Source organism: Eumetopias jubatus, unplaced genomic scaffold (genome assembly GCF_037043125.1).
Source record: "Eumetopias jubatus isolate StellerSeaLion01/CBP00866 unplaced genomic scaffold, mEumJub1_p1.0 scaffold_3, whole genome shotgun sequence".
Taxonomy (NCBI): domain Eukaryota; kingdom Metazoa; phylum Chordata; class Mammalia; order Carnivora; family Otariidae; genus Eumetopias; species Eumetopias jubatus.
In genome coordinates, this window is record NW_028274809.1 from 29,085,876 (window position 1) to 29,102,878 (window position 17,003).

At 35.2% G+C, this 17,003-nt stretch overlaps 1 protein-coding gene across 3 annotated transcripts in view; it reads right to left on the reverse strand.

Moving 5' to 3' along the window:
* CREB1 (cAMP responsive element binding protein 1) overlaps nt 1-17,003 on the reverse strand; it is a 61,015-nt gene that overhangs the window by 23,407 nt on the left and 20,605 nt on the right. For 2 of the 3 annotated variants that reach the window (XR_003610660.2, XM_028112193.2), the window contains exons 3-6: nt 12,947-13,093; nt 12,183-12,224; nt 5,983-6,083; nt 685-827 (exon numbers count right to left, since the gene is read on the reverse strand). Coding sequence is in view for 2 of the 3 variants with exons in the window: in XM_028112193.2 (XP_027967994.1) it covers nt 685-827; nt 5,983-6,083; nt 12,183-12,224; nt 12,947-13,093 (433 nt within the window). In the remaining variant the exon portion in view is untranslated. The remainder of the gene's footprint in view (nt 1-684; nt 828-5,982; nt 6,084-12,182; nt 12,225-12,946; nt 13,094-17,003) is intronic. The other variant, XM_028112194.2, reaches the window with a different exon arrangement.

The following is a 17,003-nucleotide window of genomic DNA, read 5'->3' on the forward strand; positions in this document are numbered from 1 at the left end:
AGAACTGGAAAGACTTTGTTAACAGATTTGGGTGAAAGATAAGAAGAGAGACCTAAGTGTCAGACAGAAACATGACAGAACTGGAAACTTTGATAATTTTGCACAAAGAATCTTTGCTTTCTGTGAGCCAATTTCAGCAGTCCTTATGTTTATGTTATCAAAATTCACGTTACCTTTTATATTAAAAAGAATAATTGAATGTGCTAGTAGACTGTAACCAAGCTTCTCAACCCCCACCACAAAACATTAAATATGATTTTTAAATGCTACTTTTAGAAGGGAAGACGAATTAACAGATGAATAGTGAGACCATTTTTGTCTTTAAACATAATAAAAAAATGGTTATCTTATCTGAAAAAGTATTTCCTTTATTAACATCATATATTACACAAGGACTAAAATCTAGTTTCAAGCAGTGTGGTTCAAAAAACTTCCAAGACTCTCCTGGCATCTGCACAAAACAAAGGACCACTTGAAAGGCTAACATGCTTGAGCAATCCTAACAAAAAACCTAAAGAAAAAGAAAATACTTCTGTTACAGAACTTTGCATACTGAACAGTAAAGGAAATATAATAATGGCATCCAAGACTGAGAAAAGGGTTGGCACTTTAGGATTCCTTTAAGGAGAATGCAGCCATTAGGTTTTCATCTCACTTTCCAAAGCAGAAATATCTTTTACTCACTATACTGTCCGCTGCTAGTTTGGTAAATCGGAGTTGGCACCGTTACAGTGGTGATGGCAGGTGCTGAAGTCTCCTCTTCAGACTTCTCTTCTTCAATCCTTGGCACTCCTGGTGCATCTGAAGATAAGTCATTCAAAATTTTCCTAGAAAAATAGAAAACTATATTAACTAAAATGAAAAACATTTTTGGCTAAATATATATAACACGAAAAGAAAATGGGCAGAAAGCTGCTACTGCTTAGGACAGCAGTTTAAAGACTGTATTCATTTATTTATTTATTTGAAAGAGAGAGTGGGAGGGGGAAGGAGCAGAGGGAGAGGGACAAGCAGATTTGGTGCTAAGTGTGGAGCCCCACACAGAGCTCAATCTCACGAACCTGAGATCATGACCTGAGTTGAAATCAACTGACTGAGCCACCCACGTATCCCAGGACAGCAGTTAAAAATTTAAGAACAAGAAAAAACCATACATGGATGAGAAATCTGTATGTCAAAATGAAATCATACGGGCACTAGAAAAAAAAGGGATGAATTTCTCTATAATCTGAATGAAAATGAAGGCTGTGATTAGAAATCTAGGTGTAAGCAGAGATTAATAACAATGACTACAGAAAAAAAATTCTTTTGCAGGGCAAAGAACACCACAAACAAAGTTAAAAGATGATCAACAATACTAGGAGAAAAGGTTTACATATATTACAGATAAAGGGCCAATATCCTCAATATATAAAGAACTCATAAAAATTTAGGCAAAAAAAAAATATTAAATAAAGACCAAAAATCTGATTTTAAACTTCTCAACTCTCAGATTGGTAAAAAGTAAAAAAAAGTTTAACAGTATATTCTGTTAGCAAAGCTGTGAGAAAACAGACACTCTCACTGTTGTTGAGTATAAAATTGGCACAACCCTTATGGAATAAATTTGGTGACTGTTAACAAAACTATGTTTACACAGCAATCTTACTTCCAGGAATTTACCCTTAAGATATACTTACTACAGTACAAAAATACATAAGGTTATTCATGGTAGCACTGTTTGTAACTGCAAAATACTAGAAACAATCTATATGCCTCTACATAGGAGAATGGCTGAATAAAGTACAGTTCATCCAGAAAATGGGTATAGCATGGTACCTTTTTTATAAGAAAGAAAGTGAAATAATATATATGTATTTGCTCTTCTATTGAAGAATAAACTCAGAAAGGATATACTAGATGGAGTTTAATGAGATTACTTAATCTACTGGGACTGGTAAGTAAGAAGTAAAAAAAAGACAGAAAAATTGGGGGGGGCACTTGTGAGTGTGTGTATTTTTTTGTACAATTCTGACTTTTTAAAAGAACCATGTTCATGTTTCACATATTAAAAAATGATATCAACACAGATGGGGGAAAAATTCTTAAAATGGAATACAAGTAAAAAAAATGAACCTGACCATACTACAAATGAGTAACATCATCACAGAAGAGGGGGGAAAAAACCCAACCCAAATAATTTCTGACATCTTAAACTTCTAACAAACCAGTATGATTTAATAACTTAGCTTCAATAGTCTACCCAAACCCTGCCCCTTTATGTTGCTATAGTCACAATTACATTTTCATACACTGTGTGCTCATTAACCAATTCGTAATTATTGTTTTATGCATTTGTCTTTCTAATCACATAGGGAAAAAAGAAGAGTTTCAAAGCAAAGTATTATAATACTGCTTTTATATTTACCCACGTAATTACCTTTACTGGAATTGTAGAAAATATTCTACTATTATCTCTTTCAATATTTCTTTTGGCCCAATTTCCTCTCTGGAAATTCTGTAAGTGCTTCTTCTACTGGAGCACCTCATTCTATTCGCCATGACTTTTCACCTGTCTTTCCCATTTTCTCCGTATTTCTGTTCTCTATTCTGAGTTACTTTCTTAGTTCCCTTCCAGTTTACCAATTCTCTCATCAGCTACTCATATCTAGTTTATCCCACTTACTGGTTGTTGTTTTTCTTAATTCCACTAATTGTATATCTCATTTCTCAGACTTATTACTCCTTTCTTTTCCACATCTGCTTGTTTTCATTTCAATAGGAGTTTAATAACTCCTATTCTTACCATAAGGATGATTTTCTCTCCCTATCTCTTTTCGAATGAGAAATACAACTATTTCAAACAGCTTATAGGCTGACAAATGGTCAAAAGATCAACTCTGGGGGGCGCCTGGGTGGCTCAGTCAGTGCTGCGTCTGACTCTTGGTTTTGGCTCAGGTCGTGATCTCCTGGGTTAGATCTCATGGGTTGTGGGATGGAGGTCTGCATGGGGCCCTGCACTCAGTGGGGAGTCTGCTTGAAGATTCTCTTTCTCTGCCCCTTCCCCCATGCGTGCACTCTCTCTTTCTCAAGTAAATAAATAAATAAATCGGTGGCTCAGTTGGTTAAGCGACTGCCTTCGGCTCAGGTCATGATCCCGAGTCCCGGGATCGAGTCCCGCGTCGGGCTCCCTGCTCAGCAGGGAGTCTGCTTCTCCCTCTGATCCAACCCCCTCTCATGCTCTCTCTCTCTCTCAAATAAATAAATAAAATCTTAAAAAAAAAAAAAAAGGAAGGTGAGAAGATTTGGGAGCCACATTTATAAAAAAAAAAAAAAAGATCAACTCTGGGCATCACTGCATCATTTCAAACTTTAGCATTGAAAAGCACTTGAAGAGCATGTTAAAAGAGATCCTGGCTCCCCACCCCACAGATTCTAATTCATTAGGTATGGGGTAGGGGCCTGAGAACTTGCACTTCTAACCAGATTCTGGTTTGCCAGTGTGGTCTCTGGACCACATTTTGAATAGTACTGGTCCTCTGCACAATGTTTTTCAAACTTAGGTCACAACCCATATGTTTGCCATAAAAGTGTTATGTATGTTGCAACCAATATAAAACAAATAAAAAACAGCTAAACATCACACAATGATAAGGGTGAGTACTGCTGTATACTTTGCTTCAAACGCCTATACATAGGTAGATATATGTGTGTATCTGTATATATACCTATATATATAGGTATATATAAATGAATATAGATAACTGTATCTATATACAGAGAAAAATGTAAAGATGTTTCTTATTGTGGATTGCAGTAAAAAATAAAAGTTTAAAAGCTACTACTCTAGACCTGCAAATAAATCTTCTTTTGCATGAAGCCAATGATCATTCCTTGTCTTCTCTTTCTAGTATGTAATATTGTTGCTCCAGACCATGTTGGTCATTCTTGTATCTTGGAGATACATTTCACTTTCTCTTACAGAAAATATTCCAGATGTGGTCTGAGCAGTGGGATTAATTCCCTCCCTTAATCTAGACACTAGGTTTTTACCAATGTAGCCTTTGGTATACTGGCTTTTTTGGCAACTATATATATATATATATATATATATATATATCTTAATGGTAATTAAGGAACATAACTATCTTTTAAAAATGAATTCTTAAAAAAAAAAACACAAATTCTTAATCCAGAATCTTGTACTTAAAGAACTGGTTTTATTTTAAACTCAAGTTCAGAAATTTTAAAATTATCACCAACAACTAAGTGTTTCCCTTGGCTGCAAAGATCTTTCAAAGTACTTATTCTCGTATCCATTAGGGCACTTCACCTGTGAAGTTCTGTCACTTGCAAATCTGATAAGCATGGCTTCTATGTTTTTCTGCGGAACTGCTGGTAAAAATACCAAGCCAGGGGAGACCAAGTGAAAGTCCTTCAAGAACTTTCTCTGGGTACAGTTTAATCACCATAAAGCTGGGTGTGTCAATTAATCCCCATTTCTCCAACCTTACAAGCATATCATAGGATTCTGTTAAAGATCTTGTTATAGTCAAGACGTAAGAGCTAGGTTTCAAGAATTTATAAGCCTAAAACAAAATAATGACACATAATGATTTTAAGGGAAGATATATTATCTTTCATAAATGTAACTCTCATGTATGTATAGTCTTAGGTATCTTCTATCTGATTATGAATTAAGGTGTTACTATTTAAATGATCTTTGCTAGGATATAGGTTACAATAAAAGATCTTTTTCAGAATAAAGCTCTTACTTTATGTTTTAAGACTATTTAGAGAGAAAAAGAGCATGAGTGAAGGGAAAGAGGGAAAGGGAGAGAGAGAATCTCAAGCCAACTCCACACTGAGCACGGAGCCTGACGCGGGGCTTGATTTCTCGAACCCAAGATCATGACCTGAGATGAAATCAAGAGTCGGACACTTTACCAACTGAGCCACCCAGGCGCCCTAAAACTCTTATTTTATAAGGTCTACAACTAGAATTTACAGAATTTATTTACAACTATTTGCCTGGAATTTATATACAGAGAAGCCCTGTGGCTTGTTAACACCTGGATGGATTTGCACCAGGATCGAAAGTGTTAAAAACATGAGATATATTTCAAAGTTCAAATCTAAAACTAGCTATATTTAAAAAAAAAAAGAGATTATGAGCATAAATGCATACAACACATACTTGGTAACAAAATTTCTTAAGACCTCAAAATCAGTTTATTGATATTCATTTAGGATCCTTCATTTAGTGAGAAAAGAGAAAAGAACTAGGTTAGTAGCCAAGTGGAAAAAAAATTTTAACCATTCCTTTGAAAAATAAAAACAACTTAGGCTAATAACATGAAAAAATATTAGAAGTTTGAAATTTATTGAACTTTGAAGTAAGCTTATGAATATTTATGGAATTGCTCTTCCTGGAGATATTTAGCATGGGAGCCAATTTCTACATATAAAAAAATGGTTTTGGTACATCTTGGAGGCAAGTCATGGACTAGGCAATCTCTACAGCTGAACACAACAACTACAGTAAGGTGTCCCCCAAATTAGGGGATATAAGCATCACCCTGAAACAAATATTAAATTAATAAATAGTTATCTACTTAAGTACCATGGCATTAGAAATGGTTTGCAAATGTGCTGTTAAGTAAACAGTGTAGTGTCAGAACTGACAAATAACTAGAAATGCTATAACTTAATGAAATATATTCCAAACTTTTTAACAGAAAACCAGCAGCTGGCACAGTCTACAAAAAGAGAAGCAGGAAAAAAAAAATCACTGTTGATCCAGGACTGTTCAGAGTAAGAGTTCTCTTTTTCTGTACAATACACTTCAACTTAAGAGAGAGAAGTACCTCAAGATGAAGAGAAGTAATTTCTGTGGTCCCGAATTGAGCACCTAATTGGTCTTCTGACACCTTTTCACTTGCAACTACCTACAGCTTCCTGACATCTTCGATTCTAAATTCTTTTTACTATTAAATTCCATACCTGTAGGAAGGCCTCCTTGAAAGAATTTCTCTTCGTTTTTGGGAATCAGTTACACTATCCACTGACTCCTGTGAATCTTCACTTTCTGCAATAGTTGAAATCTGAAAATAAAGAAGAACTTTATCTTGATAATCGAGTCTAATTTCCATAAAATTTTTATAAATTTTAAGAAAAAGTGAAATATAAAAGGACATATATATACCTTATACATGCTTCAGTAAAAAAAAGTCAATTTTTATGGGAGACAACCACACCAATCATATTCCTTTCCCTTTTACTTATCCTATAGAAGTCAGAGGGCCTAATTTTTTTTTTGTCAAAACCAAACTTTAGTGATATCCAAATTCAGTTTTACCTCATTCAGGACTTCATGTAACCAATCTTGAATGCATCAATATTACTGTCAGTTGTTTTTTTACAACTGTTAACAAAACTACCAAGTAAATAAGGTTTCTGACATGAAGGAAGAATAAATGAGCAAATATTTGGTCATAACTCTAGTCACATAGCGACTATATAAATATTTTCTTTTATTTATTTTCTTTTATTGTTAAACACTTATGAATATATTTACAACTGATAAATAAGATTGGTGATCCCCCACCATGTTCCAGATGGCTGTTTCTAGCAAGTCAGTCTACCCACAGACTTTCAAAGTTGGCTTTCTACAATTTTTATTAAGCAAAAGCTCAAGGTAAAGAACTGTGCATTTCCGGAAAAGTATCCCTGGACTGAAAAGTAATAAAGATAAGCTGAACAAAGATTTTACATGGGATAATGATAATAATATTAGCAACTAGCATTTATTGAGAACTTACTATGTGGCAGGTATTATGCTAAAGCATATACACGTATTACATTACTTAATACGAATACAGTAATATCAGGTAATAGACAAGTACAGTTATTATACCCATTCTGTCGATGGAAAAACTGAGGCACAAAGAGGTTAAGTAACTCACCCAAGTCACAAAGCTAGGAAGCAGTGGAGCCACTGTCAATAGTTGGCATCTTAGTTTTAGACATCCTTACCAGCATCAAAATCCTGTTGGTTCCAATCTCAAACCAGTTTTGTCAGAAGCAGCAACCCAGGTGTTTTTAGACCATTTTTAGACTAGAAGTTCACTCAATCGGGCAAGCCTGCCTGTCAAATTTATACCAACAAGCTTCTCTAGTCTAATCAGCAGAAGCCTTCTGCTCTTTCCTGAACTAGGTGTGCATGATGCTGTCAGAGTGAGAATTAGATTTAATGAAGGCAAAAGAGTATGTGTGGTTCAGCTCCATGTCAAAATTTAGGGCAATGGCAACAAGAAAAAACATTCAGAGGAACTTGAAGAATCCCACAGGGACTCTGTATGTAGTCTGAGCCTATGGGTTCTGGAGAGTAGGGACTCATTTTGACAGGGCACTTTGTAACAGGCTCTCACTCTAAAATGAAATTAGGTAAATCTAGTCATGCTTCACAAAATATACCCACAATAAAATAATGTGCCTCACCCAAACACTTTGAAGTATAAGAACAATACTCTTAGAGACCTATACATTAACAGGCAACACTTAATGAATCCAGAAAAGACAGATGAAAAGATGTGCAAGGCTGAATTTAGTCTGTGATTCTGTGCAAGTAATAATGCTACAGTTACTGCCAAAGGAGCACAGAGAACAATTCCCACTAATCTATAGCTGCTGTAACTGGCCTGCTCAGCGTAGTCTCTGCACAGAAACTCTGATGTACAGCAAATGAGGAGCTATGAAAAGACCTTAGCAGAGAGTCAGAATTTCAAGGAATAACAAGACTGAACTCAAGTGGACAGTACTGTGACAAGGGTTTACCTTCATAGTACTTCTCAGAACCTCAGTTCCTCTCTGTTCTTTGACTTCTTTGCATGACCCTCATCCTTACAACCTTTTTTTAAGGGCAGATAGTGACTTAGGCATACTCTCCCAAGTTGAAAGTCATTAAAATAATAATTTAAAAACATTCTATATAAACTACTCACAGGGCAGTTTTGAAATGAAAGAAAGTTGCTTTCTAATTAATATATGGCCTTTGATTTTTTTTTTTCCAAACTCAGTAGATCTATTGCTCTTAGTAGGAAAAAAAGCCTCCTTTCCTCTGATCTAAAAGATTTTGTGATTTCAGATAGAAGGAATTAACTTGTCACTATGTAGTGATTACAACTATTTCAATATAAAGGGAATTCAGAATTATTCAATAACACATAACGAATGTTAACATTTCCTCTTTGGGAATATTATCCAGGGAGAACTTACGAGCTATGAAGCCACTTCCTATGGACTGCCTAACAAAACAAACAAAAACAAAATCCAAAGCACACACTGGATCCACATTTCTGAGACGAGACTAATAAAAATCACGTCAAAAATCCTTTTATAAATAACAACTATTAATTACAGTTTAACATATACTTAACAGTTATTAAAAATAACCATATAAAAATGGTATCCCAATCACAGGTATCACAGACTACCACCACATTCCAGTGGTAGAGACCCTTCCTCTGGTCCTTATCTCCTGTCACCTCTCTCATTAACCCTCTCCTCAGCTCCTTAAATAATAGGTCTTTAACCTTGGCCACTTAGTGGTTGAGACATTTTCAAAAGCCAAACCACTACTTTCAGATGTAAAGTTTTAGATCTGTATTTCTCAACTTTCTTTTAGTTTCTTAAAAACCCATACCTCCTGTTTGTAAGGAGGACAATCTTCCCATTTTGAAGTTATTTGAAATTTCAAAATTAAATACACAATGACTAAAACCAAATTAGATGCTTTCTCAAATCATACATGGTCTCTATGAAACTTAAGTAACTGTGCAGAGTTCAGACTTATGGTTTAGGTACAGTTATTTACTCTGTGGATCAAGACATTAATAAACATCTAGAATAATGATTTCCAAATTCTTTTCACCTGCAGATTTCCTTATAAACAGGAAAATTTTACATAAGCATATTTAATTTCTCTGTAAACTTTAAGTGTTGTTTTTATTATTTAAAGAGAAAATGTAAGTGTAAATATTAAATTATATTTGTAAATTTCTTAAACATAAATCATTTCATTTTTTACAGAGTGAGAATGATGTGATTTAATATGCTTCATTAAAAAATCATTTACTATTTTATAACAGTGACTCAAAAATCTGATTCTAAGCTTAGGCTTTTGAAAATCTGATTTAGTATTTGCTATTGTTGAAAAAGGGAACTCATGGGCAGTAGATATAAAAGTGCATTTTTGACTGGGCTTACTAAATACAAAATCACTTTTCATTTTCATCTACCAATTATACAAACTTTTGATGAGATTTTCATCTCCCTGGCTCTCAGTTATTGTATGCTAATAATAATAGGTGTTACAGTTTTATATTTTAACAAGTAGGTTCAAAACCTACTGAAACTCTGTAAGACTTATGAATAGTTTAAAGAATTCTATTTCCAGGGTTTTAAAAGTATATATATTTGATTTTGAGCTGACAAATTTATATTGTTTGCAGTTAAAAAACAAAGTATGAAAACATTTCTGAATTTCTTTCAAAATGCTCTCTCCACAGCACAACTTTTTTTCAAAAAGCAGTTACTCTCTTGCATTGTTAAAATGTCACTTTCTCCCAGGATAGTTGAAAGGGATTTCTTTTTTTAAAAATATCTGTTAGATAATATATCCCTTGCAAATCCTTGCTTACCATCATTAAAAAGACCAGAAACTTTGGAACACTTGTTTCACGTAAAACACAAACAAGTAACTCAGCCTACGTTAGACAACTCTTAAATACTTTGCTGCATAATAACCACTGAATCCCTATTTTGCACAAAAGGTTTTTATTATTGTTCCCATCAGATTACAAAGTATTGTAAAGATTCTATCAAACGTTTCATCCAAATTGCTCTCTCCCTCTTGCTCACTCTCTTTGAGCCACATCTTTTTACTATACCTTGATATATGAAGCAGGACTTGCTTTAACTATTTGCATGGCTTAGCCTCCTGCACTGTCTTCTGGTTTCTGTTCACTGTGTTCCCTGACCACCCTACATAAAACAGAACACCCTTCCCTCCACATTCTCTATCCCTTTCCCCTGCTTTCATCATCTTTCCCAGCACTTATCCTCACCTGACATATTTTATTTTTTCATTGTCTCTCTTCGCTCAAATGTGATCTTCATGAGAATAGAGAAGTATTATTTGTTCACTGCTGTCTTTCATAGCACCTAGAACAGTGACTGGCACATAGCATGTGATCAATAAAAATTCGTTGAAGGAATGAATGTTAAATAATTTAAGGTAACATAATCCATAAATCCTGACACGTTTAAACTGCACTGTATTAAAAATGCACTTAAAGCTAACAAATGAAAAGTGAAGATGCCACTGTTAACTTCTATACATTCGTGTAACTCCCACTATTTTTGAGGGGATTCTCATATAATCTATGGGACTTGATATACATAAGGATAAAGTTAGGGCACTAATGTCAAGCCATATATGAAATATTAGTACAGCATAATTTCTAATATTCTTAGATTAAAAAACAGAAACACAGGTCCTAATATCTTATTCTCACATCAAGAGAAATGTGTCTTGTATCTTTTGAAAATGATGTTCTAGAATACTCATATTTTCCCACCTAGAAGTTTGCAGGACCATTTCTCTCCTTGTTTAAACATCTCTTCTGATGTAAACTACTTCCTAGTTACTAATATACTAATCCCTGTTAACCAGATGAAATGACCCTTGAAGTTTAATATATTCTTCATGGTTTAGGCCCTTTACAGAAAAAAAATAAAGAAAAAAAAATTGTGTCTATTTGGAGAATTCAGGCTTTCAGTTATAAATACAGCTCACAACCTTGGTGAAAAATGTGCTCTTGAAAAGATGAATAAATATTTCTAGAAAGCTAATAGCCATACAACCCCTAGGTCCAAATTATTATTGTCACAAAGTAGAGATTAAAATTAAAAATATAATCGACAATTAAATATCACATATTATGACCAAAAACTATAATCTTAACAGGTTTTGATAATTTTGGTGTGTTCTTTATATAGTTCTTTATAGAAAGACCTCCTACTCTAAGTGAAAAAGAGAAAGTAGGGATTAATGTAAGATCTGGAATCTAGGTCTCCTGACTAGCAGGTCAGGTTCTTTCCACTATTAACAAGAAGAAAGTGAGTGGAGAATTAGTAATGGCAGAGTATGGAAAATAGGTAGCACTCAATGAAATAAAAACCGAGGCAAAGGATAGGAGACTACTGGTCAGTCAGTGTGATACCACAGAAATGTCAAATAGTTCAGTTTTCACCAGGAAAACACTGTCTCCATCTTGGTAACAAATTCCACTCCCAGTATCTTTCAGTATGGAAATTCATACACATTAGTATTTTTACATGAAAACATTCTTTTCTTTTTCTTTCACATAAGTGTCCAAGCAAACCAAAAGCAGAAGGACAGAATGAAGTAGAAGTGGTAACAGTGACTCAAGGACTCAAAAGTATAATATGGCTGACTAAATCAAATATGCCCTTTGAGGACATTAATAGAATGCTTCCAGGGCAAAGGAAGCACTTCTCCCCTCTACAAATACCAGTCTGACTACCATACTCAAGGAAAACACAGTAGCTCTCATCCACAGGATGATAGCAAGGATAGTAAAGAACAATCAGAGCTACACCGTATAATAAATGGCTGAAGAAAAATATAGACATTTGTTTAGTCTGGACTTTTTTTTTTTTTTTTTTTTTTTTTTAAGCAGGAAGGGTGTAGGAGACAAGGGAGGGGAAGTGGTCCAACAGAAAAGGAATTAAATTTGCTTAATTAGTTTCTGAGGATGGAACTGGGACCACTAGGTAGAAGTTTTAGAAAGGTATATTCTGACTCACCACAGGGAAGAACAGTTCAGCAATTACCCCTCTTTATAAATTGGTTACCTCAGGAGACAGAGCTTCCTTTCGCTAAAGTGTTCAAGTAATGCTGGACCACCATTTGGAGGAGAGGAGAAAAGATACACAGGGAAAGTAAGCAATACACTAAGGGCTGGGCAGGTAATAAGTTTGGCCTAGACCTAGAAGATCTCTAAGATCTTTACACAAACCTTAAATTGCATGTTTATAGAAGGATAATGACATAAAGAATAATTTCTCACCTTCCTTTCTAAAAATAGTTCTTTCCAAATCTAGGACCTAGGACTCACCTGAGTTCCGGAGAAAAGTCTTTTTAAGTCCTTACAGGAAGACTGTGAAGCAAAAAATATGAAATGGGAGGCTGGGGTTATGGCCTACTTGAATGAACGTTCAAGTCTTTTTTTTCTTTCAATAAGCTCACTGTAAAGATGTCTACTGCTCTAGGTTCCCTACAGTTCAACAGAGTAGTCACCTTTATTCAGAGCTCTACGTGCCTTTATTCCCTCTGGATTCAATCCAAAGGAGCAATCTCTCCAAAGAATTAGATGACATGCGCAGTGTAATCCCGTATCATTATTTCAAAGTTATCTACTCTAACTTACACTCCTAGACATAGCTGGTTTTACAATGCTTTCTATGATCTCTAAATTCAAGTTAATATCTTGGGTAAGGTTATTAATTTTGACAAGGGCTTATTTTTTCCAATTCCCTGTTTAGAAAATAATTACAGTTATTTTTGTATCTCAATTTTCCTGAACTAAGGTATATCAGCCTTAGTCTTTCTCAAACATTTCCACCTTATCCCATGTACTTAATGATTTTCCACAATCCTTTTTCTTCTGTAGCTTAAGAAAAAGTCTTTTTCTTATGTCTGTTCTTGTGTATATATGTTCCTACACATAAGATGACTATACAGACGCAGCATACTCCTTTACTGTAAAGTAAAATAAACTCTGAACTAGATATGTTCCTATTTCCATAACTAATGAAAGGAGAGAGATATGGCTATAAACGACAGTTATGAAAGTAGATGCAGAACTTTTTATACACATACCTGAACTGTCTGGACTTGTGGAGACTGAATAACTGATGGCTGGGCCGCCTGAATAACGCCATGGACTTGAACTGTCTGCCCATTGGGCAGCTGTACTAAAGTTACGGTGGGAGCAGATGATGTTGCATGAGCTGCTGGCATAGATACCTAAGGTGTTGAACATGGAAAAAAATTACCATCACAGATACCTCCTTGAGAGTAGTCATGTGCAATATGACGCAACTTTTTAGCAGGAAAAAGATGACTTTTCTGCCAGACAAGTATTTCATTGGTGTGAAAGAAACTAATGATTACATTTAATATTCTTAAAAAAAAAAAAAAATTGACTATAAATGTCCCCTCCCTTTCAAATCCTTCCACACAACAAAGAACTATTTTAATGTAATATCAAAATTTGTAACAGACTTCCTCTGAATACTAAATACACTTTAACTGTATGATGCTTTACATTTTCCTACCTGCTTTCATGTCCAGTTTCTCATTTTGCTCTTCGAAGAAATCAAGACTGGATAATAAGGATCATCTCCATTTTAGAGACAGAAATATCAAGCACTCAAGAGATTAAGTAACTTACCCAAGGTCAAGGGATATGCTAGCTTTGAAGAAATATAAAGGTCTTCAGAATATTATGTGTTAAATAAGCAATATTCTAAAATATAACTGCTCTCAAACTTAGGCAAAACTTAGTTAAGTCTAGAACAAATATACATCTTAAAATATACAGCATAGTTTTCTCTTTTAAACTAATTACAAGTATGCCTTTTATTAGTGAGAAAGTATTAATATGTATTATAAACTGAAAATTTCTACCCCCTCAACAAACTGATAATAATAGTTGATATCTTAAGGATTTATTTTCCTCTTAAAGGAATAAAAGAACAGAGTTAAGGGAGTATAAGAGATACTAATTTTCAACTGGGCACAAAGAAGGCAATTTTAATGAATCAATATCCAGGTCCAAAGGGCTCTTATGTCATATATGTCCATCAGATGGTATTTATTGTTCCTATGCTTGAACACATTCAGGGGTTCAATATTTTCTGCTCATTCAGTAAACAATGATTGGGGACCCACGTGCTAGGAGCAATGTCAGAACTGAAACTACAAACATTAAGGAAATTATTGGGGTACATGTGGGAAGGCATGGTGAAGAGAATACAAATAAATGTAATCCAGTGAAGTAATGAGGCTTGCCAAGAGAAAAATACACACTTAGGAAAGCTACCCAACCTCACCTAAAAAGGACGGGAGGGAAGAATGCGAATTTGAAACAAAGATTACATATTAGGCATTTTTTTTTAAAGATTTTATTTATTTATTTCAGAGAGAGATAGCAAGAGCAGGAACACAAGCAGGGGGAGTGGGAGAGGGAGAAGCAGGCTTCCTGCTGAGTAGGGAGCCTGACGTGGGGCTCGATCCCAGGACCCTGGGATCATGACCTGAGCCAAAGGCAGACGCTTAATGACTGAGCCACCCAGGCGCCACCAAATTAGGCATATTTTGACTCCCAGGGGAGAGGCACAGAATTTTAGGGAAGGAGGGATAAATTAACAGTCAGTACTACTGGACCATGTAAGCATGTTACTGTAAGAATGTAGGAACTGGGACGAGATAAAATTGTAACATAAGTAGGCAGAGGCTAAATGAGCTAGTCATGAAAAACCATATCTATGTCACATTAAAGAAGTTGCACTTTATCCTGAGCAGACTGGGAAAGGCATTGAAGGGCTTTTGAACTCTGGAATATTAACATGATGAGGTTTGCATTTTAGATAGATCACTTCAGTGGCAGTATGAAAAACATTTATTTCAGAGAAAGAACAACGTGGAGGGGAGGAGATGAGAAAACTTATATAGTAGTTAAGGTGAGATGATAAAGCCAGAAACAAAGCACTGGTTGTGGTAGGGAGGAGAACGAGAGAAGTGATTTAAGGAAAATTCAGGAGGCAGACTAGAAAGAGCTTTATGAATGACTGCTTGAAGGAGGTGAGAGAGGAATTCAGGATAACCCACCTATTTCATGTTTGGGTAAGAATTCGTAAAACTATGCCATCAACTGAAACAGAGAACACAAGTAAAAGAGAAGTTTTTGGGTGGTTGGGGTGATGGAGGATGGTGGAATTGATCTGATATCTGAATTTGTTCAGCAGGCAGTTAAACATCTGCCTGTGATGCTTGGGCGGGGAAGATCCCTACTGAAAATAAGAGGTTAAAACTATGAGCATCCTATCTTTGGGCAGTTAGGAAGTCCCTTCTTATTAATCATTTTCTCTCTGGCCACTATAAATCTTGCTTGGTTTTACCTGGTTCTCAAAATGTGATCCATGGACTAACTCCAGTAGAGTTACACAGGGTGCCTGTTTATAAAGTTAGACTCTCTTGGTGGACCTAAAGACACTTCCCCTACGCTGAAGTTTGAGAACCACAACCTTAAGTTATTCAGAGTATCTCCTCTTAGTTCCATACAAAAACTCTTCTGATATGTGAAGCAATTATTATATCCTCTTCTCTATTTTGTAGAATAAATATAACAAGCTAACTCAATGAGTTAGTTAATCCCTTCCATACCCTGTCATTCTACAGAATGGCTCCTCTCATTATAACTTTATGAACAATACAGATACACAAAATAAGATAAAAATCCCTTATGTTCCTACCACTCAGAGCTAATCGCTGTTAATATTTTTGCTGTAGATCTAGGTGATTTTTTTTTTTAAAGATTTTATTTATTTATTTGACAGAGACACGAGAGAGGGAACACAAGCACGGGGAGTGGGAGAGGGAGAGGGAGAAGCAGGCTTCCCGCGGAGCAGGGAGCCCGATGCGGAGCTCGATTCCAGGACCCTGGAGTCATGACCTGAGCTGAAGGCAGCCGCCTAACGACTGAGCCACCCAGGTGCCCCAGATCTAGGTGATTTTAAAGGTCCATGTATGTGCTCAATTTTTATAACACACTACCATGGAATCTAATTTATCTTTTCAATCCATTATAAATATCTTTCCACACCATTAATAATTTTCTTTAGTGGTTTTAATGGCTGTGCAATAAAAATTACACTTTGTGTAATAAATTCCTTATTATTGGATATTTAGGTTTTCAAATTTGCCTACTGCAAGGAAGATGCAATGATCATCCTTTTACCTAACTCTTTAGTTAATTCCATAAAAATTTACATTCTCATAGTCAAAACCAATATTTTTTTTTTCCTTCCCACTTAAAAAAAAAAAAATCTCTGTAGAGGTGCCTACGCGGCTCAGTCAGTTAAGCATCTGACTCTTGATCTCAGCTCAGGTCTTGATCTCAGGGTTGAGAGTTCAAGCCCGGCACTCAAAAAAAACACACACACACACACACACAAAACTGTAAATTCCAAAAGTAAAATGAGCCATCTCATTATTGTTTTAGATTGGTTTTCTTCCTTTACTAGTTGGGCTGAATTTTTTTCTGTTCATTATTCAAATCACTACAATCTTGGATTTGACAATTTTATTATATTTTTCTTTTATTAAATACTGACAACAAAAAAATACCAGGTATCAGAATTATGAAAGGAAATTATGACAAAAATCCATACTGTATGTGTTAAGGACTTGAATGAGCAAGTGAGAATAACTCTGTAATTAGGCATAAAAAGAACCAAAACTACACAAACGGGAACAGAAAACTAGCTTTTCTAAAACTCAAACATCATGTCATTCTGCTTTTAAAGGTAAATGCTAGAGGACTGCCTGATAAAGATGACAAATTAAACATGTGTATATTATTTTGTTCCTTCCTGAATCTTCGATTAAACTTCGTAAAATTGATTTTGTTTTTACAGGCACAATCACATGAGCAAAGAATGGGAAAGGAGGTAATAGTAAGAGTTTTGGAGGCTGGAAAGAAGAAGGATGAATGGTAATGAACTTGGAAGACCTCAGAAGGCCAATTCATGAGGTAGAGGTAGGGAAAGCCTGATTTGAACCACAAAATCCGTAAGAGGCTCAGGATCTAAGACCCTGGAAGGTGGAGTAAAGGGAAAGGCTGAAAATAAGGAAGGCTGGTTGAAGGCTCTTT